The 24,515-nt window shown below is 42.7% G+C and overlaps 2 protein-coding genes across 2 annotated transcripts; both read right to left on the reverse strand.

Annotated features, from left to right (window-relative positions):
- Positions 1-838: 838 nt before the first annotated feature.
- Positions 839-14,432, reverse strand: ccnt2a (cyclin T2a). Its single transcript, XM_089002260.1, has 10 exons — positions 14,240-14,432; positions 12,373-12,454; positions 12,153-12,281; positions 10,908-10,968; positions 9,130-9,192; positions 6,676-6,721; positions 4,028-4,191; positions 3,883-3,953; positions 1,631-2,708; positions 839-1,512 (listed from the first exon to the last, which is right to left on the reverse strand). Exons 1-10 carry the CDS (start codon positions 14,395-14,397, stop codon positions 1,439-1,441), a joined length of 1,926 nt encoding a protein of 641 aa, XP_088858386.1. The 5' UTR covers positions 14,398-14,432; the 3' UTR covers positions 839-1,438.
- A 3,246-nt stretch (positions 14,433-17,678) lies between these two features.
- acmsd (aminocarboxymuconate semialdehyde decarboxylase) lies at positions 17,679-23,432 on the reverse strand. The gene is made up of 10 exons (XM_089002261.1): positions 23,308-23,432; positions 20,799-20,843; positions 20,254-20,350; positions 20,132-20,181; positions 19,618-19,854; positions 19,402-19,495; positions 18,520-18,615; positions 18,269-18,441; positions 18,083-18,181; positions 17,679-17,992 (listed from the first exon to the last, which is right to left on the reverse strand). The coding sequence occupies exons 1-10, from the start codon at positions 23,362-23,364 to the stop codon at positions 17,918-17,920; spliced, it is 1,023 nt and encodes a 340-aa protein (XP_088858387.1). The 5' UTR covers positions 23,365-23,432; the 3' UTR covers positions 17,679-17,917.
- Between the last annotated feature and the right edge of the window lie 1,083 nt (positions 23,433-24,515).

Genomic DNA, 24,515 nt, shown 5'->3' on the forward strand with positions numbered 1-24,515 from the left:
GTGTAACGAGAAAGCATCTTCTCCGAATCTGAAGCCATTGGTTTGATTCTCGAGCAAGGCAAGACGTCTTGGCGTGACGTCACGAACTGGGGGCGGGACTTTCTGAAAATGCCCAATTCGCAGCTCAATTTTTTGCAGATTTTGGACACTAAGTCATTTTTATTGGTGTTTTGCATTTGACTAAAAATATCAGCCTGCGTGTTTTGGGTATTTCAGATGCTATAAAAGTTTTTCTGATGTCAGTTAGGAAACAAAAAAGTGATGTCGGTTGTCCTTTAAGTTTCATTTTACTGAGAAGACGGCAAGAATTAAATAATTAACCATCAGTACAAAGAACAGGAGTCCTCCGTTTCGAATGGAAGCACACCCTATTAGCCAAAATGTCATTATCCAAATGGAAAAAAGTAGATAAGGAGTGGAGAATTTTCAATGAAAAATTGACCATGTCATATGTATATATATTTTTTTACAGAGATACGTGGGAAACCTTTGTGCTTGGTGTGTTTTCAACAAGTTTCGGTATTGAAGGAATGATATTATTTATAGTATGTATGGTATAATTTTAATGGTCCGGCCCACTTGACATCTACCGAGGCAATATTTGGCCCACCATGTGAAATTAGTTTGACACCCCTCATCTAATTAATCTAAATTTCGTTTGTGGGTGCTCCTTCTGAACACATTATCAATTATTGTTGAAATACTAAATGGCTCGGCATCAATCCAATTCATTCCTGGCACAGTAATCCAACGTTTAACGACTTGAATCGAAGTCTCGTTTTGTTTTGTTTTTTTTTCTTCCCAAATTTATCACCACAAGGTTGGAGGAAAATCAAGCTTTGGTTTCATGGGAAGTTTAATGCCGACAGCGGTTATTGCAAATGTTATATTGCAGTGGCAAAATTCCAGAAGAAATGAAACGACACTTGAAAAAACAAAACGCGTCCGTCAATATTGCAACTAGGAATGACAAGTTTAACTCCAGCCGCTTAAATTGGTTTTTTTTGCATAACACTTAAATAGAAAAGTGAGATGAGGAAAACCGCATCGTCCGCGCCTTTGACGGAATTTGTAATACTTTTTTTTTCCTTAGACAGAGATGTTGAAATGCAGGGAGGTCAATGTAAAAATGTAAATACAAGCTTCCACTTGACAACGACCCCCCCCCCCCGAGCCTCTTTTACGCAACCTTCAGGAAGGCGACACCAGCAGCGATTCGACACCAGGGAGAACGATGGGACTGGCGATCGCAGCCCGGAAGTCAGAGTTCAGAGGTTTTACGTTCCCTTTTTGTCAACCGCAAACCTGCGGGTGTTCTTTTAACTGCCGTCGGGGTGTAACACTCCCTCCGCGTTTTTTGCCCATAGTAGCGTGGAACTGCGAGTAGTTTTATTTTTCTTGCGGTGTGACGGAAGCACGGCCGGCGAAGACTTGGCCTTCAGTGTCTCTGGTCTCCCACTTGACGTGGCGACCCGCTAGGAGGGAGGTACTGCTGAGAGGTCCACAGCCCACCTGAGTGCAACAGGAGGTCGGAGGTTAGCCGCAGCGCCGCAAAAGTGACACGGAAGTGTGCGCTACAGCAGAAGCAGCGAGGAGGAGAAAACGAGGGGGGGAGGGGGCAAACAAGTACCTGCAGCACCCGTGCCGCCCTTGGAGAGTTTGCCCGGTTTGGAGCAAGAAGACGAGGAGGAGGGGTTGTGATTGGCCTCGGGGTGCGCCCTCTTTCGGGACGACGATCCGCTATGAGGAAGTGCGATTCCGTCGAGCGTTAGCAGCCCTTGTCCGTTGCCGCTGTGAGCGTGGTGGGCGTATTTGGGGGGTCGGTGGTCGGCGCCTCGCGGCGCTTTGCTCGCCAGCGGACTGGAATGTTTACTCCTGTGGTTGCCTTCGTCCGATGAGGAGGAGGAAACTTTGATTTTCATCTTGAGCTCCTCTTTGCTTCGGTCCAGCTGCGAGTTTCCTGCAGACGGAGGAATGGCCAGCTGGAGGTTCAGGGAACTTTTATCCCATTTGTCGCCGTGATGGCGCCTGTCCTGCGTTGATGCTCGGTTCTTCAAGGGTGAGGCGGTCCCCAAATGATGGCCCATCTGATGCATCTGTGAATACTTCCTGTGATCTGCTTGGGCCAAAGACGACGGATCCGCTCGGACGTTGTTCTCCGTTAGCGTGTGCTGCTGCTCCTGTCGGTTCTTCTGAGCGGCTACGTCGACACTGTGTTTTTCTCTGTATTTGTCTAACGACAGTTTGGCAGCTGAGGAGTGTTGCGGATAAGACGACGAGGTCACCGGCGGATGCTTGCCGGTTGCGCTCGCTACTTTGAGTTCCTGTTTGACATTAAGATCGACACTTTTCTCAGTCTTGGTCGCTAACAGGGGCAGGGACAGCGTCTGATCTTGGTGGGAGGCGTTAAGGGGTTCGGTTTTTAGACAACTGGAGGAAAACGCCGCTTGACTCAGGTTGCTCTGGGGCCATTCGCTGTGGCTGGGCGGGTTGTATGGGCCCGCCAAGGAGTTGAGAGACAGCGCCGCGCCGCCGGACGAGGCTGAAATCGACACGAAGGCGCCGCCCGCTTTGGAAAAACTTGTTCGGGGCACCCCTACGAGGGAGCCGTCTAGCAGGGAATGGTCTTGGAGCATGGACGGTCCGGCCACGGAGGAATCTGTCAGTTGGCTGCTGTCGCATTTGGGCTTCTTGGCAGCTTGGGTTGCCTGCAATGGAGAGAACATTTGTTTTTATATTTCCTTCCCTTTGTCTTTACAGACAGCGCTAGGATGCAAAACAGTAAATCTCATGCATAGATTATTTATAATAATAACAATAATAATAATACATTTCATTTCTAAGAGCCTTTCAAAGCTCTCAAGGTCACTTAACAGTCACAGTATCAGTTTTCTGTGGGTGAGCAGCAGCAGCCACACGCGCCAGCGTTCACTCAACCCAGAAGTCCCTCAAATAGATGGAAAGCTAGCTAGCCAGCTAATAGATGGCTGATAGCTAGCTAGCTGGATAGATAGCTAATAGGTAGCGAGCTGGCGAGCTAATAGATAGCCAGCTAACTAACTAGCCAGTTAATAGCTAGCTAGCTTGAAAGATAGATAGCTAATAGATAGCCAGCCAGCTAATAGATAGCCAGCCAGCAGATAGCCAGTCAGCTAGCAAGCTAATCGATAGCTAGCTAGCTAACAGATATCCCATAGCTAGGTAGCTGGAAAAATAGCTAATAGATAGCCAAATAAATAAAAGATAGCTGGATAGCTAGCTAATAGATAGCTAGCTAGCTGGATAGCTAGCTAATAGTTAGACAGCTAGTTAGATAGATCGCTAATAGATAGCCACCTGACTAGCTAGCTAATTAATAAATAGCTAGCTAACTGGATAGATAGCTAATTGATAGTCAGATAACCAGCTAGCTAGTTAATAGCTAGCAGAATAGATAGCTAATAGATAGCCAGCCAGCTAGATAGCCAATAGATAGTTAATAGATAGACAGGCAGCTAGTGTAAGCCGAACCTGCAGAAGGAAAATATTTCACGACAATAAATCGTAAATAAAGTTTTTTTGTCAGAAAAACACACTTGCAGCTCATGTTAAAAGAAAATAAAAAATAAATCAAATTCTGAGTTTTAGCATATTTATGGTACTACATGTTATCCTCAGTGAACTTCTATTTCAATAGCTTACTGGGCAATTGTGACCAGCGTCGTGTCCAAAATTATAAGACCACCTTTTTTTTAAATCAATTTCTTCGTCTTAATATCTGATGTGACTTGGACAGAAACATACACGTAACGGTTTCGAAAACCTTTTTTTTTTTTGGGGGAAGCATTTGAGTTCATAGCAGTTTCTTCAATGCGTTAAAAAGAAACAAGCAATTAATCTTACCCTCCAGTTTCGTATTCTCTTTAACCGACTGGGCGTCTTTTCCAAAATCTGTAGAAACTCGTGCGTCAGCTCTGGGAAAGCAGAAAAGAGACGTATGACCCAGCGGCGGGAACGAAAAGAGTCGACACCCTTTTTTTGGTCTTACCATCGAGCAGTTCGAGCGTCACCGAGTTGTCCACGTACACCCACCAGTGTTTGCCATCGGTGGACACCGGGATCTCCCAGTTGGACCACTTGCACGCCAGGTGAATACACACGCAGGCAATCACTGTGGGCTTGTACTGGAGGCAGAACGTAGTGAGGTGGAGACTGTTGGGTGTCAAAAGATGTCAGTGGACAAAAAAGTGTTGAATTGAGGTGTTCCAGCCGTGGTCAGGAATGGTCCCACATGTGAACAAAAGAGCAGGACAGAAGGCGCAAACAGATTTAATTCGCTGTTTTTAGTAGTATGACCAAAAGCTGGAAAAGAAATGTGGTTTATACTGCAGGAGTTAATATTACAGAAATAAATGACAGTAAGTTACGTTACGTTAAGCAATTTTAGAAATGAGGAGGAACATGACAAGAGGCTGACGTATAGAAATAAATGGCAGAGGGCGTCGGTTGACCATTAACTCATTCACCGCCAGACGATGTGCAAAAAAAGTGCCCATTCCAGCGCCAATGTTTTTGTCATTTTCAGTCAAATTGCAACTCACAGAATTTTGAGGTTTAAAGACGACATAAACATTCGATTCATCGTAAAAAACTTAGACTATCTTCTTTCATCAGAAAAAAAAGTTAATTCCTAAGTTATATGGGTCTGGAGTTATCTGAGCTTGAAATGTCCAAAATACAATAAATATATATTGATTTATATAGCGCTTTAACTCATTCACTGCCATACATAAATTTATTTGAAAATATGACCGCACGATTCCCTTCCCGAATTTATTCGGGTTTTGTTTTTTTCTTGTTTGGGTGCCGATAAAGCGCTGGCCATGGCCTCTGGCAATGTGTTTCCCTTTCACGGGGCCAGCATTTCCCTTTTTTCCACGTTAGCACTTTGTTCCAGCTGCAGCTGTTGTTAAAGCGCTACATAAAACCTACATGTATGTATTGCATTGTATTTTTGAAAGTTGCCCTCATTTCCAGGTCAGATAACTACAGACATTTAGGAATTAACTGTTTTTTTGAGTTGCCCTCATTTCAAGGTCAGATAACTACAGACATTTAGGAATTAACTCTTTTTTTGAGTTGCCCTCATTTCAAGGTCAGATAACTACAGACATTTAGGAATTAACTTGTTTTTCCCGGTGAAAGAAGAGAGAAGTTTTCTCACGCTGCATTGGACATAAACTATCAATTAAGCGTAAAAAAACTTCTTTCATCAGAAAAAAATAGTTAATTCTTAAGGTATATGGATCTGAAGTTATCTGAGCTTGAAATGGGGGCGGCTGCGCAAAATACAATACATATTGATTTATATAGCGCTTTAACAACAGCTGAAGCTGGAACAAATCGCTAACATAAACAAAAGGCAAATGCTGCCCCCCTCGTGGAAGGGAAAAAACATTGCCAGAGGTCTGACCAGCACTTTATCAGCACCTAAACAAGTCTACGTCATATTTTCAATTCCCAAATAAATTCGGGAGTGGCAGCAAATGTGTATTTCCAGCAGTCAATTAACTCAACTAAAATATATTCACGTCGACAAATGGCGACGGCTATGATTGCCAACCATTGTTGTGATTACTTCAACCTGTCCAAAAAGCGAGCTGGACTCGGACCATGCTTGGAAACTTAAAATGCCAATTAAAAATGTCTATTGGTCATCTCTATATGAGCAAATTAGCAACATTTGGGCTCATTTGAACAGCCCTAGACAGAACAAAATATCCATTTTGAGATCTGATAAGTTGTTCCTAGCAAGGCGGAATTTATCGTAGCTAGGATGATAAATAAATAAAATCACACAAGGGTAACGTCTGGTTTTGCATTAACAAAGCAAAAAAAAAAAAGTCAGTTTAGAAAACTGCTGAGAAAAAGTTGTTGTTAGCTCAGTGAGGTGGAGAATGGATTCCTAAAAATCTTCCAATCATAACATATTTCAACAAACCCTTTAAGGACCAGCTTTCAAATTCATTTCGAATCAATCTTGAAATACAACCCCAAAATGTCACCCAAAATATTTCACACATTTTCCAAATTTGGTCATCAAAATTCGAGCCGTAGCATGCAGGTCGTTAATGGGTAAGATTCAAAATGCTACATATTTTTGGGGTGGGTGGGGGGTTTCAAGGAAATATGTGCTATTACAGAGAATCATATATCAACATATGCAAAACATGAATATGAAGAGGAGAATTGTAAAGAAAAAAAAAAAGATTTAGCGGTACTTACCGGAAGGGTCTCTATGAGAAATGTTTACATCTGCGAAATCTTTCGCGGCTATTCAGGCTACCAAAGCGTCTTTTCGAACGCTGCACTTTTTCGCAACCGAACAAACGCGTGGCGTTTCAAGCGCACCACTACACTTCGCATCTTGCATTCAACCCATCGGTGCCAACACAGGGTCCCCTTGTACAATACACCGCACCGCGACGGCTTTGGCCAGGCTGGGGACGCCGCCAGCCGGCAAGCCCCCCGTTCCCGCCCATGGTAGGGATGGCGGCGGAGGGCCGCTGGCCCGGGCGGGCATCCCCGAGGCCGCCGTCGCAAGGGGGGCCCGTTGGACACTGAAAGGGTACCCTGCATTACGGGAAGCAACGGTGTGCCGTCAAAGTGCGACAAAGGAGGGGGCAGGATAACAACCTGTTGGTAGCCATGAAATAAGAAGTCTGTGCCAGATCCTTGCTCGCTGTGGGAGACAAAAAGACAAACCACATGACGGGGGGGTGGCGTTACAATTTTCGTAAAACCACAAGAACAAAAACAACAGGAAAGCGTTTGCTTTTGTGCCATGTGCGTTCTTTTGATTCGCGAGAAAAATCAAACATCAGGTTTTTTTTACTCCGCCCAAGACCACAACCCCCACCCCCCAAAAAAAACATTTTCATAATACAGCAATACCTCAGCTTACGAACGCTTTAGCTTACGAACTTTTCACCTTACGAACATTAAATTCGCAATAATATAATCTTCGTGTGTTTTGGGAAACACATGAAGCTGCCACAGTGGCTGGCGGACTAGTTTTCAGCGGAAGAACACAAAACCACACGGTCGAACAGCGCCGCGGTGGCTGGCGGACTAGCTTTCGTCACCACATTTCTTTGAGTGCAGACATGGTTTGTTATCGAGTGGAGTACCTTTGCGATTATGGGATCGAAAAATACCACACCACAGGCTCGTGTTCAGCCGAAGAGGACACAAAAGAAAATTACGGTTGAGCAGAAGGAGATCATCGAGAAACACGAACAAGGTGTGCGTTTGTGTGACTCAGCGTCCCAGTACCACTATGCTAAGTCGACCATTGCTACCATCCATCGGAATAAGGAAGACATTAAAGGCGCAAGTTTTGCTAAGGGTATTTCCGTATTGTCCCCAACACCCGGGCCTTGGATCGGTACCGGTCCGTGGGTCATTTGGTACCGAGCCGTGCAGAAAGAATAAATAATTTACATAATTTCAGTTTTATTTATTATCTGAGTCTGAAGTATGTTTTATTTTGAAAAATGAAAACGCCCTTAACTCGCGCCTGTTCGAGCAGCTTTGTGAGGAGATGGACGCGGAACACAGACGCCTTCTCTTACACACAGAAATTAGATGGTTATCCCGAGGGAGATCGCTTGCCAGTGTTTGAATTATGAGAGCGGCTGCAGAGATTTCCCTCAGAAAAAAAAAATCACTGCTTGCAGCGCATTTCCGTGACGAGGAATGGGTCGCAAAGCTCGCTTACTTGTGTGACATATTCAACCTGCTCAATGAACTCAATATGTCACTTCAGGGGAAAATGACAACTGTCTTCAACTTGGCTGATAAAGTAGCTGCATTTAAAGCCAAACTGGATTTGTGAGGACGCCGCGTGAATAGCAGTGTATTTGACAAGTTTCAAACATTGGCAGGGTTTTTGGAAGAGACTGAGCCTGAGCCTTCATTCCCCCAGCTGATGCACGAGCACCTGTCTTTGCTTTTAAAAGCTACTTCCCAGCCACAAAAGACCCACGAACTGCCAAGGAATGGATCCACAACCCAAACAAACCAGGTGAATCCAGCATGCGTGCAAGAGGAAGAACAACTGCTGGAGTTCCCAAATGATGGTGGATTTAAAATTATGTTTGAGACAACAACTCTGCCGGTGTTCTGGATTAAAGTGATGGCAGAATACCCCGAGATCGCCACGACAGCACTGAAAACCCTGTTGCCGTTTCCGACATCTTATGTGTCTGAAGCGGGGTTTTCTGCAGTGACAGCAACCAAAACAAAACTGCGGAGTAGAGTGGACATAAGCAAGACATTTAGGGTGTCATTGTCTCCCATTATCCCTAGATGGGACCGTCTCGTTGCAGAGAAACAAGCTCAGGGGTCCCACTGATTCAGTTGTATTGAGTTGTATTTTTCATGCGCTTTGTACGTTTTTTGTGGTGCATCTTATTTTGAAGGCACGTTTAAACATTACCATGGTGACCATCGAGCGTTAAGGGGCAGAGACGATGTTACATATGTTGTTGTTGTTGGCGCGATGTTACCAGGACTCTGCTAATAAAGTTGTATAAAACTACACAATGGATTCACGTTTATTATATTTTAAAAAAAAAAGTTTCCATGCCTGTCATATCATTTTATTTTGTTGTATCTATCCGCCGGTCCGTGGCGCAAAAAAAGGTTGGGGACCACTGGTCTAAGCAACGATCTCAGGCAATAGAAGAGGATGAAAAACTTCTGTTAAAGCCATCAACGACCATCACAAATGTAAATAAAATGACTATTATACAGTACAGTTTATTTCTTTAACTACAATACAATAGCACATTTATTATACATAAGGTATATTTTGTGTAGTTTTAAGGCTTATTTAGTAGAAAATTATGACCTGGGAACGGATTATTCTCATTTTAATGATTTCTTATGGGAAATAAATGTTTGGAAGACAAACCTTTCGCCTTACACACACTTGTTGGGAACCAATTAAATTCGTAAGCTGAGGTATCACTGTACATTTGAGGGTGAGTGGGTGTCCAATCAAATCATCAGGCCTTTTCTATTTTACAGGTCGGGGGTGGACAAGAGCAGAGGGCACAAAAAAAGCAAAGAAAAAGAAGCCTTTACCTCGCACTAGCTGGGAACATTTCACCACATCAGTGTGTGGGTGATCAATAGTAATTTCAAAGCCTGGAACAAAATACACCACAGGTGAGTTCGACACAACAACACAGCCTGGAGGTGACCTGTCATTTTTTTTTCACTCTCGCCATTAGTCGCGGACTGCGGAAACAATGGCAAGCGAGGGTCAAGGGATTTTAGTTTTGGCGCTGTCGATAATTTGCGCGTCACATTCACTGCAAGATGATGTGCAAAAATGCCCACTCCAGTGCCAGGATTTTTGTCATTGTCACTCGAATTCCAGGACCCATAGAATTTTGAGTTTAAAGACTACATCAACATTTAATTCAGCGTAAGAAACCCTAGACCAGGGGTGCTCACACTTTTTCAACACGGGAGCTACTTTTGAAATGACCAAGTCAAAATGATTTACCCATTATATTAAGAAATATATTGACGATTCTTGCAACTTATGTTGATGTATAACCGCATACGTAGCACAACATAATTCTGTCCATTTTTTGACAAACGCACTTGGAAAATGTCATCGTGGAAAAAAAGTGCTGCTTTTTTTTCTTCTGACTTGGTCTAGCTCCCCCACTCGTTTTTATACCTTATGTTACGTTTAAGAGGATAAAACCTAGCGAAAATTAGGATGTAACTAACGACTAGCGTGTTAACTTTGCGTTGTTTGAGCACGCACAGTGTACCTAATAATGAGATGTCATATGATTGGTTGTCCGGTGTGTCAATCAAGTGAAGGGATGGTTGATTGGCTAACGTCAAGTTTTTTCCCCCCAAAACAGCTCAACTTTATTTGAAAAGCGTCAGTTCATGACAAATGTCACGCGATCTACCAATAGTACCTTGGAGATCGATTGGTCGATCGCGATCGACGTATTGAGCACCCCTGCACTAGATGCTTTCTTTCGTCAGGAAAAAAAAGAGTTAATTCCTAAATGACATGGGTCTGGAGTTATATGAGCTTGAAATGGGGGCAGATGTACAAAATACAATGCAATACATACACGTTGGTTAATATAGCGCTTCAACAACAGCTGAAGCTGGAACAAAGTGACAATGTGGAACAAAGTGACAACGTGGAAAAAAGGGAAATGCTGGCCCCTTGCGAAAGGGAAAAAACATTGCCAGAGGTCTGACCAATGTTTTATTGGCACCCAAACAAAAGACAAAACCCGAACAAATTTGGGAATGGCGCTCTGTCATATTTTGGCAGTGAAGGAGTTAAAGTGCTATATAAATCAATACATGTATATACATGTAAATAAAAATTGTATTTTGTACATACACCCCCATTTCAAGCTCATATAACACCAGACCCATATCATTTAGGAAATAACTCTTTCGTCCGATGAAAGAAGAGAGTCTAAAGTTTCTAACGCTGCATTGAATGTTTATGCAGTCCTCAAACTCAATATTCTGTGAATCCTGCAATTCGAGTGAAAATAAAAACCCTGGCACTGGAGTGGACACATTTTTACACATCGTCTGTCAGCGAATGAGTTAATTGGACGCCCGAGAAAGCCATTTTTTGAGAGCGAACTGAAAAAAAGAATGACATGTCACCTGATGCCAATCCATTCAGTCAAGAGTACAACAAACAGTTGATGTTGAGTTGACTTAAAAAATAAAATAAAAAAATAAACAGACTCACGGGAAACCTTCGGGTGTGGTAAGCCAATATCGTATATACGATACACATACTGTAGTGCGCGCTCTCTCTCTCGCTCTCATATCATCCATTCAGGGTCACCACTACTTACCAAGCGTCTGCAGCACTATGGATTCAAGTATCACCAGCTCTTGAGCTTGCTGGAGGTAGGCCTGAAGTTTGATAGACAGTCATTACATAACAATTGTAATGAGTCTATGATCTCACCTAACAGCCCGACTTGAAAATGACCAAAGCTGAAACCAGAGAGGCCATTACGCTATTGAACCTTAAGCGCTTTTTGGCTGCTTGGACCGTGCCAACAGCGAAAACCACCCCGACGATGGCGGAGGGGGAGCACCGCGCGTGGCCAGTTACATTAGGGCAGGGGTGTCAGTCATTTTTTGCCGCGGGCCATATTGTCGTTACGGTGTCCTCTCGGGGGCCGTTATGAATTTAGGGAAGCCAAGAGAATGTTTCATCCTCTCTGCATATTCCATATAGAGCGCACAACAAATGAATGTATAACTAGTTTTCAAATCTGAAGTAAAAAATAATGGCTGTTATTGCGGTTAAATGGGACAATTTGAAATTTTGCTTCAGACTTCAGCAATCATCGTAACACTTGACATGCTTGATTTGCTTTCGCGGGCCCAATGAAACGATGTGGCGGGCCAGATTTGGCCCACGGGCCTTGACTTTGACACCTGTGATGTAATTGAAAGAGAGCTAGCTAGATGAATCGCTAGCTAGCTCAATCGAAAATTACGTTGATCGCTTGTGAGGTCGATCACGAGCTAACTTGATCGCTCGCTGATACCTCGCTAACTAGCTACCTTGATTGCTAGCTACCGCAATCGCTAACCAACTAGCTCTATCACAAATGCTTTGTATAGTTTTAACTCTTGTTCTTTTATAATTTTATCTGTGATTTTATTTATGTCCTTGTTTTGTGATTGTAAAGTGTCCTTGAGAGCTTTGAAAGGCGCTTATAAATAACATTTATTATTCCTATTATTATTATTATTACTAAATAACTAGCTAGATCGCTAGCTAGCTTGATCACTAGCTATCTCAATGGCTAGCTAGGTCAATCGCTAGCTAGCTCGATCGCTAGCTAGCTCAATAGATAAGCATGGAATTTCACGAGTTTGATTTCCTTTCGCGGGCCGAATAAAATGACGTGAAGGGCCAAATTTGGCCGCCGGGCCTTGACTTTGACACTCGTAAATTAGGGAAACCGTGGCCAGAAAGTTGACCCACAGATAGGAATATGAAAAGGGGAAAAAAATAATAATAAAAGGGGAGGAAAAAAAAAAACAAATTGACACCATACTTGAGAGAGCCCCCAACTTACATTACTCTTTGTGTCAAGAGGCGATTCTTGCGGGTTTAAGCAGGCGTGCGCAACTTTAATCACGTATTCCAGTTTCCGCGGTTGCTCTTCCACTTTGGCAGCCAAGAATAGCGTCGTGGGAGATATTGTCTGGCGTGGAAAGGACAAAACGCATTACAATATCAATGGGTCAAAAAAAAAATTACAATAAAAAAAATCAATGGTGACAAAGACAACTTACATTCCTGTGAAATTTGGTGAACGAATGGTGCATGTAAAATCGATGCATGTAAACAATTGCCGTATTTATCGTTAGTTGAGAGCTGGAAAGTGCGTCAAGGCAAAGATTTTCATGGTTGGCTCACTTATCAACTCTTTTCAGTCCCCATAAAAACAAATACCAAAGGTCTTTGCTTCAAAATGGAATTCAGATCCGAAGGCAACAATATATAACCTTCACTTTTTTGGTGTGTATGAACTCGCGGTCACGAGCCGACGCGAAAACTCACATCTAAAATACCCAAAACACACAGGCTGATATTTTTAGTCAAATGCAAAACACCAATAAAAATGAGTTAAGGTGTCCCAAAACTACAGTAAAGTCTCGTTATATCGATATTCAAGGGAGTCCGAAAAAATATCGATATAACCGGGACTATCGATATATCCGACCCTGTTTGCATGTAATTTTCTCCGTGCGTGCATAGAAATAGTATCGCTATAACCGGGACTATCGATATATCCGATAGCGATATAACGAGACTTTACTGTACTTCAAAATGACCCCGGAAATTGCTCGTTTCAGAAGGTCCCGCCCCCTTTTTTTGTGACGTCATGCCAATACACCTTGCCTTGCTCTAGAATCAAAACAATGGCTTCAGAGTCGGAGAATATGTTTTCTTGGTACTCATCCAGTTATGAATATGATTCAAATAGTTCTGAAGAGGAAAGCTTAAATGTTTGCAATCGATTAAAGAAGTCCTCCCGTATCAATTCGAGCCGTCAGGACTCCAATGTAGTCCCAGAAAATGCACAAGATGGCGCACAAGCTCCGTTGGAAATGGGCTGATTTGTCTGCTGGGAATTTGTGTCAACTAGTATCAAATAGTAGTCTCGGTGCAACACACAACTATTCACCATCGTGTAATTTATGTGTTTTCCTTCTAATTTCGCCACGAAGTTTTCAGACCAAACAAAGTACCCAAAATGCATTGTGTCTCGCTTTCTCGGTCAGGGGGCGTTCCAGACGTGATGTCACGTCAGGCGTCGTCATCAACTCGAAAACAATACTTCCTGAATATTCAGCGCGAGTTTTAAAACATAAAATATAGATATATGCCGTGGAATATTTGTAAAATACGCTCAGGAGAAGTCATTTGAACTGATTTTACAAATTATGGACACAACTTGTCACAACAGAATATGAGGGTTAAATTAAACTACTGTTATACAATTTAACGTTGCCCATTTAGCTGCACATCCATTTAGCTGCACACTTGGGTTGAAGGTGGAGTACTATTGTATTTTTTTAATACATGGTTTACCCAATTTATTAGTTGTAGTCAGGGTCTATTTCTTTGGATAAATTGAGGTTAGTTTCATTTTTGACTATAAGTCTAATGTGCTGAAAAATTAGTACGGTACCAAGTGAGGGTCCCTTCGACCACGTCCGTGCTTATGTCGGAACCGCTTGGGACACGGCCCAAAATTCGTCAGTCTTGCACAAACGACGCTTCCGACGAACAAATATCTCAGGCGTCTTTCTATATCGGGAATAGGCCGCCAAGGAGGTTTTGGTGAACAGGTGCTCTGTTCACAGCCCCAACACGACCGACGGGCCTACTTCTTATCAACGCGAACCTTGAGCATGCTAGAATAGCATAGTTAGCATGCTACATGCCAGCCGTAGCCGAGTACATCGCGTTCCCTTCGTCTTAACCGCGACTGAACGCACACTATTTACGTAACGCGTTTCGAACAAAGTCATCCCCTCTTCAGTTGTGCAAAAAATAATAATTAAAGACATCAGATCAGCACCGGGATTCCGATCGTGTCGTTCATTAGCTTCCGCGTCTGGTGTCGGAAAACAGTTTGTTTACGAAGGATACACATTGAGTCTCTGTCCCATATCTTGAATCAGATTGGCCGCTTGTTGCCGGTAAGACAGCTCTCGGTCCGGTTCTACTCCGCATCGGCGAGACGGCGTGTCTTCGAGCTGCTCCCGGCTGAAAACCCATCTCGAAGAAGATCCCCGGCTCGCCGCCATTACTCGTCGACAGTCATGGAGAACGCGGATGTGACGTCGACAGACGACCGGAAACGGTGGGAAATCATTTTCAAATCGATTTAAAACGAACTACTGTACGTCGAAATCGAATTTATTGACATCGAATAATTAAGGAAACAATAACACTTATATAGACGTTTGTTTTGTTGTACTTTTTTGCTTGATAAAAAATAATTAATTTTAGTTGAGAGTTTAGTTTTACTCCCTGGTGCTTTCTACTATAATTGTGACTGCTTTATTTTCTGTATACATACATGTCGATGTTAAGCGCTTTGTTACAGCTTCAGCTGTTGATGAAAAGGCTTCTTCAGCCGTCATCTGTACTTCTTTGAAAGTGTCGGACGTTTCGCTTCTTATCCAAGAAACTTCGTCAGCAAACTAAAGTCTTACTGGTAGTTTAGGCCCTATATATATATCCCTACTGTCCAGACATGGCGGTGCCGGACTCTGCTGTGATAGGTCCCTGCTCTCAGGTTGGGGGGAGCAGAGGACTATTCCCTGCAGCTCCACTGATTGTTCCTATTGTTCTGACTAACAACTGGCCTGATTCCCCCACTTCCACCGGTATCACCTCATCAGTATTCCTAATCCTATTTTGACTAAGTATGCTGTTGTACGAACGATCCAAATTGAACCTCACCCCACCAAACCGGTTTAATGAAGGATTTAGTTGTTTTATGAAAATTGCTTCTTTTACTCCCCTTTCAAACCATCTATGTTCTTTCGCGAAAATTTTAACGTCATTGTCGTCAAATGAGTGGTTGCTCGCTTTTAGGTGCATATGTACTGCCGATTGAGGCCCACTAGTATTATCCCTGCGATGTTGATAAAGTCTTTTTTTGAGAATTTGTTTAGTCTCCCCAATGTACTGCTCTTTACAATTTTCATTCTGACAAAGTATTGAATAAACTACATTACTTTGTTTTTCATTTGGCAGCCTATCTTTTGGATGCACTAATTTCTGCCTAAAAGTGTTTATCGGTTTGAAATAAGTAGGAATTTTGTGTTGCCAAAGTACTCTGTAATTTTTCAGAGACTCCTGCAATGTAAGGTACTGCTACTCGTCTCCTTTTTGTGTCTTCAGAATTTTTGGGTTCATTCCCTATTCTTTCTTTCTGACATTTGTTAAATGACCACTGAGTGTACCCACAGTTTATGAGTGCTCTCCTGATAAGTTTTGACTCCTTTTCTCTACCTTCAACGCTTGTTGGTATTAGTTTAGCCCGATGCTGGAGGGTTCTGATAATTCCTAGTTTGTGTTGTAAAGGGTGGTTAGAATCGAAAAGTAAGTATTGGTCAGTGTGTGTAGCCTATATATCTACTTATATATATATATATATATATATATATATATATATATATATATATATATATATATATATATATATATATATATAAGTAGAGAGAAGGAGTCAAAACTCACTAACCAGTAAGACTTTAGTTTGCTGACGAAGTTCCTTGGACAAGTAGCGAAACGTACAAACGTGTATAATATATATATATATATATATATATATATATATATATATATATATATATATATATATATATATATATATATATATATATATATATATATATATATATATATATATATATAGGGCCTAAAATACCAGTAAGACTTTAGTTTGCTGACGAAGTTCCTTGGACAAGTAGCGAAACGTACAGATCACGGCTGAAAAACCTTTTCATCGATGAACCACTCTTGTACGACTGAAGCTATACAGACGTATAGCTTCAGCTGTTGTTAAAGCGCTATATAAATCAATATGTATTGTATTGTATTGTATTTTATTGTATTGTATACCAGGTATGCTTTCAATGGTCCAATTTCATTTCTCTTGAGGGCAGAAAAGCAAGACTACATGGTGACGTCGCGTCCAGACCCGCTTCGTCAAGTATGTGGATGGTTATTGTCACGTCGGCTCGAGGAGTGGCGACAGAACTCGAAGGACGCCGAAAATAAAAGGAAGGGGTTGGATCCGAAACACACGATGGAGACAATATGTTCAAGAAAGGTCTTTTTAGTGAAACACACAGGGCAAAACAGAGGGTGAATCAACCGAATAGACGAGCGGGACCAACCTGCGTACTGCTGGGTGACAGGGTAACAATAGAGAATACACCGGTGAGGACCGAGCGGGAATGGTTGGCTTTTATAGCCAGAAGGATACGTGGAAGACCGGGTGGATCCTCATCGTGGGTGGCAGCCGGAGCCTAACCGAGACCGGGCTGAGGACGGCCTCGCTGGGGAAGGGACCCGTGAACTGTGGGCCCAGTTTGGCTGATGTCCCGGCCAACCAGAGACCCCTCGTGGACAGCCACACCTCCTGCCCGACCTGGTAAACCGGTGCCTGGCGACGACGACGATCCGCGATGTGTTGGTTCCGGGATGCCGTGTGCGACAGGGCGGCTCTGGTCTCCATCCACACGCGATGGGCCCGTCTGAGGTTGTGTTGTATAGACGGGACCTCCACCTCAACCTCCTGGGTGGCGAACAGCGGCGGCTGATAACCACAGGCGGACATGAACGGGGACGGACCTGTGGCTGAGGAGACCAGGGTGTTTTACGCGTATTCCACAGCAAGTGGGGGGCCCACGATGCTGGACGATGGAGGCACACGCACCGTAGAGCCGCTTCTAGATCCTGGTTCTTGCGCTCCGTCTGGCTGTTGGATTGAGGGTGGTAGCCAGACGACAAGCTCGCCGATGCCCCTATGGACCGACAGAAACGTTTCCAGACCTTGGAAGGGGTTGGATTCGAAATACACGATGGAGACAATAGGTTCAAAAAAGGTCTTTTTACTGAGATACGCAGGGCAAAACAGACGGTGAAGCAACCGACTAGACGAGCGGAAAAAACCTGCGTACTGCTGGGTGACAGGGTAACAATAGAGAATACACCGGAGAGGACCGAGCGGGAACGGGTGGCTTTTATAGCCAGAAGGCACAATCAAGGGGATTGGAATCAGGTGAGTGAGCCCGGAGAGCAGGGAGGGGATGGGCGCGCACCTGACGCCAACACGGATGTGACAGTTATTTCCGAGGTATGTGTGAAATGTTGGATTAGGGCGTCTTTGAATCACTTCACAAATCATTTAAAACAATTGAGAGTTGAAATTGTAATTTCTAGCTTGCGAGCGAACATTTTCGCTACATTCCCAAGTCGGTTTCATTTGCACATTAATACATCAAGCAACAAATTCCTGGAAGCAAATGTTTTATTGAGCTCATATACTATTCACAGAAATGAATATGATTAATAAATGGACATTGTATGTTTTTATTTGTATTTGATGCGCTCTAAAGTTTGCTTAAGAAAAAGTGACATTTTCCATTTCGGCCAAAATATTCACGTCTTGTATTTTTTTTCTCACTTGTTGGATAAAAATGTCTAAAATTGATGTATTAAAATTACTGCTTAAAAAACAACAAAGAAAAAACAAGCGAGTCTGAATCAACTCTGACTCAGAGATTTGAACTCCCTCAAAGGTTGGAGTCACTCTTCCGAGGACTCAAATGTTTCTTTTTTGAGACCCAAAAACTCCAGGGCATTCCCGGCGAGTAATTTGTCCTGTAAAACAAAAATACAGTTGTTGCCCAAAAAAACAAACAAAACAAAACACAGCCTTCTTATAGATAAAGTGTCAAACATGTTGACTACCTTCGTTGGCTCATCAAATTCTGTCATGGACTCAATCAGAGATCCTGGTTGGAGCTCGCCCAGTGGGAACGGGTAATCCGTTCCAAGCATCACTTTGTCCTGAGACAGAAAGCAGGTCAAGCCACTCTGTCCTATCACATCTTGGGTCTTTTCTGACCACCTTCAAGGCACAATGTTACGGCTTACTTTTCCGATGACGTCAGTCAGCAACTTGAGAGAGATGGGGTCGTGTACGAGAGAGTCGGTGTAAAATGTCCCCAAGTATTTCCGAGGATTGCACTTGTTGTCCACGGCGCACAAATCAGGCCGAACTTTATGACCGTGCTCAATTCGACCAATAGAAAAAGGGAAGGAGCCTCCTGTTGGAACGATGAGGAATCCATTTTTGATTGCAGTCGATAAAGCGTGGCCGTTCTCGTGCCAAATGTCTTGTTTACCTCCGTGAGCAAAGCAGACTTTCAGTTTGGGAAATCTCTCAAAGACGCCTCCAAAAATCATGGAGCTAATAGCCATCGTTGTTTCTGTCGGCATGCCTTTTCGGTTGATACAAGGAATACAGAATTTTAGTGGCATTTTGCAATGAACATGGTGCAAAATTTTGAAAAGAATTGCTATCTTTCCTATTAATGGATTGGACAAACACAGCGCACGATTTGAACGCTGGCAAAATGATATCGGCGTTACTTCTTACGCATTTTCATGTCCTAATTCAGTCGAAACTGGATCTTAACCCATTCGCTGCTATTCCCAAATTTACTACGATAAAGCGCTGGTCAGACCTCTGACCATGTATTTTCCCTTCCACGAGGGGGCAGCATTTCCCTTTTGTTAATGTTAGCTCTTTGTTCCACCTTCAGCTGTTGTTAAAGCGTTATATAAATCAATATGTATGTATTGTATTGTATTTTGTACAGCCACCTCAATTTCAAGCTCAGATAACTCCAGACCCATATAACTTAGGAATTAACTCTTTTTTTCCCGATGAAACAAGAGTCTCAGGTTTCTTATGCGGAATTTAATGTTTACGTAGTCCTAAAACTCAATATTTTGTGGATCCTGAAATTTGAATGAAATTTTCAAAAACCCTGGCACTGGAGTAAACACATTTTTTGCACATGGTTAAATGAGTTAAAATTGATCCTTTCAGTTTTTCACGACAGTATAACAATAGTTTATTAAACTCACTCATGACGCCGCCTCTTTCACAATTTTTGGCAAAATCTCGGATGTGTGATTTTCGACACCATGCATGCACAGGTTAATTCAGTCGAGCTGGAAGCAATATCTAATCTATCCAGTTTGTATTCCATCTCCCTCACCCACCAGCCAGGGCAGCCAATACTTAGCCATCCTCCCATCCGTCTGCATGTCCCACGGGTGCACAAAAATGGAGCAATTCAGCTCTTGGGCTTCCTGCGTGGGAAATAGACAGCAGCATTTGTATTTCTTTCATGAGCATGACCTCCAAGAAGGTTGCGAGCTCATTGACAAACATGATCGCAAGGGCGACTGCCGACGGGAAGCAAAAATCTTACAGCGTAGAAGGGATCCAAGTCAGGCGCATCCAGGTTCCAGTTGTTGATGTGCGAGCCAATCTGCACGCCGGGGAAACCCAATTCCCTGACGCAGCGCCGCATCTCCAGCACGGCCAGGTCGGGCGCTTGCATTGGTAGCGTTCCCAGACCTACAAACCTTTTGGGATGGCTGCGCACCGTTTGGGCTAAATTGTCATTTAGGAGGACGCACAGATCCAGGGTGTCGTGCGGTTTGGCCTGAAAAGGAAGCCGATTATTACTAGAAGTCTGGGGTCACCAACAGTTGTCCTCAAGGGTCTATACCTTGCACGTTTTAGATGTTTCCACTCCCACGACACACCTTATTCAAATGGTCTGGTAACGAATCTGATGATTTGAATAAGACGTGTTGTAGTAGTGGAAACATGTCAAGCATCAGGATAGGAGTACCCCAGGGATCAATGCCCTTGACATTCGTCAGATTGTTCGTGTCCCAAAAGATGACTTAATGAAAGTAAGTGCGGGTGCATCTTACCCAGTAGCTGAACATGACGGGAACAGTGGAAAGGGCTTGAACCGTCACACCTGAAAATTGTGTTTTGGATTTCACTTGTCCATTTTGTGTTTGCGGACCGAGGAGGCGGACCCCCAGATTACCGTGTCGATTCATGTCTCGTATCCGTGCGTTTGCATCCCAGCAGTTGTCTTGGACTATGCGAAAAAGCTTCCCGTCCTTCATCATCTTCGCCTCACCCTGAAAGATGCTCAGATAGATACAGCAAAATTAATATCTTTCAAACCATAACGAACCATGACACAAATAACTGGTTTATCTGGCCTAGGCTACCTCTGGGACTAGGCTACCTCCTGACCGTCGAGAACCTTATTCTGACAAAGCTGCGTTCATGGGAATCAAGCAACACATTGAACTTGTGTCAGCTGACCTACAGCCACAAGATGGCAGCAGTCTTCCAATGAACCTTTTGCTCCAGACACTGACTCAAGAGTGTCAGACCAACAGACCCTGCGCGGTTTGCAGCACAAACATACAACAGATTTCCCCTCGAAACGAAAAAAGGAGCGCACCGCCTTCCTTCACCGCATTCGCAGGCAAGGGAGAGAAACTCCTCCATCTTGCTGCCGCCTCAGGGTTCCATCTGGATTCGATTGCGAAACAAGTCACGCCGCCGCTCTCGACTCACCTCGCAGTGATGCTGAAGCTGGATGAAGCCATCATAGCCGTACCTCTGAAACACACGTGTGACACATTGGTGTCTCAGAATAGGCTATCGATGAAACAACCTCAAGTTCATTGTATGATTTTATAATGAGAAACAAATGAACAGGACCTTAGATAGGATGAAGCCCACAACACATGGCAACAAAGTACCGTATTTTCCGGTGTATACGGTACACACAAAAATTTTCATTTTCTTGAAAAGATGACACTGCACCTTATACACAGATGCGCCTTATATATAAAGTAATATTGAGCCATGACAGTTCTCATCACTACTGCCAGCAGCCATTTCCTCCTGTATAAGAAGTTGTGCGTGCTGCCATACCTTATAATGAGGCGAGCCTTCTATTTGGAAAACCTTTATATGCTTATATATTATATTATGAAAATGTTTTTAATTCATTTAAGGTGCGCCTTATAGTCCATTGCGGCTTACATATGGAAACAGTTTGAAAATACACCATTCATTGGGGGTGCGCCTTATACAGTGGGACCTTGGCTTACGAACTTAATTGGTTCCCAGACAGAGTGTGTAAGAGGAAAAGTGTGTATCCCCAAAATTAATTTCCCATAGGAAACCATTAAAATGAGAATAATCCGTTCCCAGGTCCCCATAAAACATAATTTTCTACTTTCTAATTTTCTAAGTCTTAAAACTACACAAAATATACCTTATTTTATGTATAATAAATGTGCTATAGTATTACGATTAAAGAAATAAACTGTACTGTACAATAAAGTCCTTTTATTTACCTTTGTGATGGTCGTTAATGGCGTGATGGAATGGAGTGTACGGTTTCCTCAGCATGAAACACTGGATGAGGAACATAGGCTTCTCTCACCATCTTGAGGAATGATCCCTTGTAGGTGCTTTCTCTGTGATAATTGTATGTAGTTCTTTATCAATTGTGATCTGTTTAGCTGGGTTGATAGCTTTTTGCATCAAGTGTACAGATAACTTGTGCGGGTTATTTGTGGAGCCTGATTGATGAGATATTTTAACCTTCCAGTCTACACTCTGCTTTTGAATTATCAAAGTTGAAACAAGTCTAAATTTCACTGGTTTCTATCCATTTTCTAACCTTTTTTTTAAATCTTTTTTCTTTTATTTTTCACGTTTGTTTTTTGGTTTAAAACTCTGTCATCTCCTTTTCGTGTGTGTGTGTGTGCGTGTATTTTCTCTCACTCTCTCTCTGCCTGCCTGTCTCTTTAATGTTTACCCACCATCCCCCCACTGCTGGGTTCTTGACCAATCACGTGGTTTTAACCGAAGATGCCATTTTGTTTTTTGGAGAACGGCCTCACTCTCTCTCTGTCTGTCACCCCATCCCCCACTGCTGCGTTCCTGACCAATCACGTGGCTTTAACCGAAGACTGAAGGTGGGGAATAGAAGAGAAAAACAGTGGCCACCATTTTCTTGTTTGGAGAACGGGCTCGTTCGTGAACGACATATCACTCATTGTGGCAGCTCCGTGTGTATCCCGAAAAATAGTTCGTATGCCAAGGTAAAATTGTCATAAATGTAACGTTCGTAAACTGAAAAGTTCGTAAGGCAAGGGGTTCGTAAACCGAGGTTTCACTGTACTCCAGTGCACCTTATACACCAGAACATGTGGTACTTAAATAAGTGACCATGTTTTTCTTTTTCTAACTGCTCAAAAAAATCAACAAAAAGTCCCCCCCCCAAAAAAAATAAAATAAAATAAAATTGTCCAACATAGTAGTAATGTATTTTCTGGTGTATAAGGTTGAGCCAGGACAATTCTCGTAACGACTCTCACCAGCCAGCGACTCCATTTCCCCCTGTAGAAAAAGTAGTGCGTAACCCCTGCCTCTACTGTAGCGCCTTATAATGCGGTGCGCCTGATATTTGGCAACCTTTGATACATATATAAATTATATTTGGAAATCATGTTTAATTTCTTTAAGGTGTGCCTTATATATTGAAAAAGATTGAAAATACACTATTCATTCAGGGTGCGCCTTATACTCTAGTGCACCTTATACACCGGAAAATACAGTACACATTTTAACTCTTTTGACCCTAGGTGTATATTTTCAACATTACAGTCCAGTTAACTTCACGTTGGAGCATTTTGTGAGCGTTTTTTCCATCAATTTCCGATTCATCTGTTTGGTTGTTAAGGCAAGTACGGCGAGCTTGATTGTGAATTTTAAAGTCTAAACAGACACGAAAAGAAAACAAAAACGTTTCTCCTCCAGTAATAAACTTGGCCAAACATTAACGAATGCCAAGCATGTGTCGTTATTGATTGCAGTTGGCGTATTTGCAAACGACGCCGCTGACCTATGGAGTGCGCTGTCCCATTTAACACAAGCAGTAAACATTGGCGGCTTTTTAATGGTGGTTACCGAATAAATGTACGTTTATGGCAGAGTCCGAAAAAAAATTTGGCTTAGTGCCATAACAAAATCCGCGTCACGCGAATATGCCGTTCAAACCCCCTACCTTCTTCAAATCAGGCCATTCCTTTGGTAAAATATGATTATGGATATCAACCTTCATCCTTTTGGATATGCGGAGATCTCTTAGCCGCGCTGTCAATGTAACAACAGGGTGGAAGTCGGGCAAAATCAATCCCCGCCCTCAGTGGGAAAAAAGCCATGACCGTCAGGTGAAAGCACCGACCGCTGCTGTCATTGATTAACCGAGCTTACCACTGCTTTTGTTTTGTCTCAGTGGACTGCTTGTGTGATTCCTATTCCACAAAATAAGACCATACACTGGACTCAATGGGCTTTAACTCATTCACTGCAAGACAATGTGCAAAAATGGGTCCACTCCAGTCCATTTTTGCTCAAATTTGAAAGAATATTGAGTTTTAGGACTACAAAAACATTCAATACAGTCTAAGAAACCCTAGACTCTCTTCTTTCATCAGAAAAAATGAATTAATTCCTAAATGATATGGGTCTGGAGTTATCTGAGCTTGAAATGGGGGCGAATGTACAAAATTCAATACTATATTGATTTATATAGCCCTTTAACAACAGCTGAAGCTGGATCAAAGGGCTAACATTGACAAAAGGGAAATGCTGCCCACTGGTGGAAGGGAAAAACATTGCGAGAGGTCTGACCAGCGCTTTATTGGCATCCCTCGCAAGAAAAAACAAAACTCGAAGAAACTCAGAAATGGCGCTCCACGTCACACTTTTCAATTCCCGGATAAATTCGGGAATGCCAGCAAAATTAATTAACTAATTCATTAGTTAATTAATTAATCAATCAATGTGTTTGTTTTGTAATTGTTTATTTATTTATGTATTTGTTATTTTTAATGCAACAGTGACTGATTCGGTTTTGCAAACAAAAGTAGCCCTTTTTTTTAGCTTTCGTGCAAAAGAAGTATCACAAATAAAGACAAGAATGAGTGGAAAGACCCATTCATGTTTCAGCCTTTGCAAATGTATTCATTCCCTGATTAATTTTCATGTTTAGCTTGTTCCATTCGCAGGGAAACAACTCAGTAGACATCAACATTAAATTTACTCGTGAGGACATTCAAGAGAACCAACTAGCCTTTTTGGATTGTAAAGTAATTATAAAAGAGGACAGAGCGCTAAAAACAGAAGTCTTTAGGAAGGCTACGCACACTGACCAATACTTACTTTTCGATTCTAACCACCCTTTACAACACAAGCTAGGAGTTATCAGAA

This window comes from Hippocampus bargibanti, linkage group LG08, assembly GCF_051943395.1.
Source record: "Hippocampus bargibanti isolate YZ-2025 linkage group LG08, ASM5194339v1, whole genome shotgun sequence".
NCBI classification, from domain to species: domain Eukaryota; kingdom Metazoa; phylum Chordata; class Actinopteri; order Syngnathiformes; family Syngnathidae; genus Hippocampus; species Hippocampus bargibanti.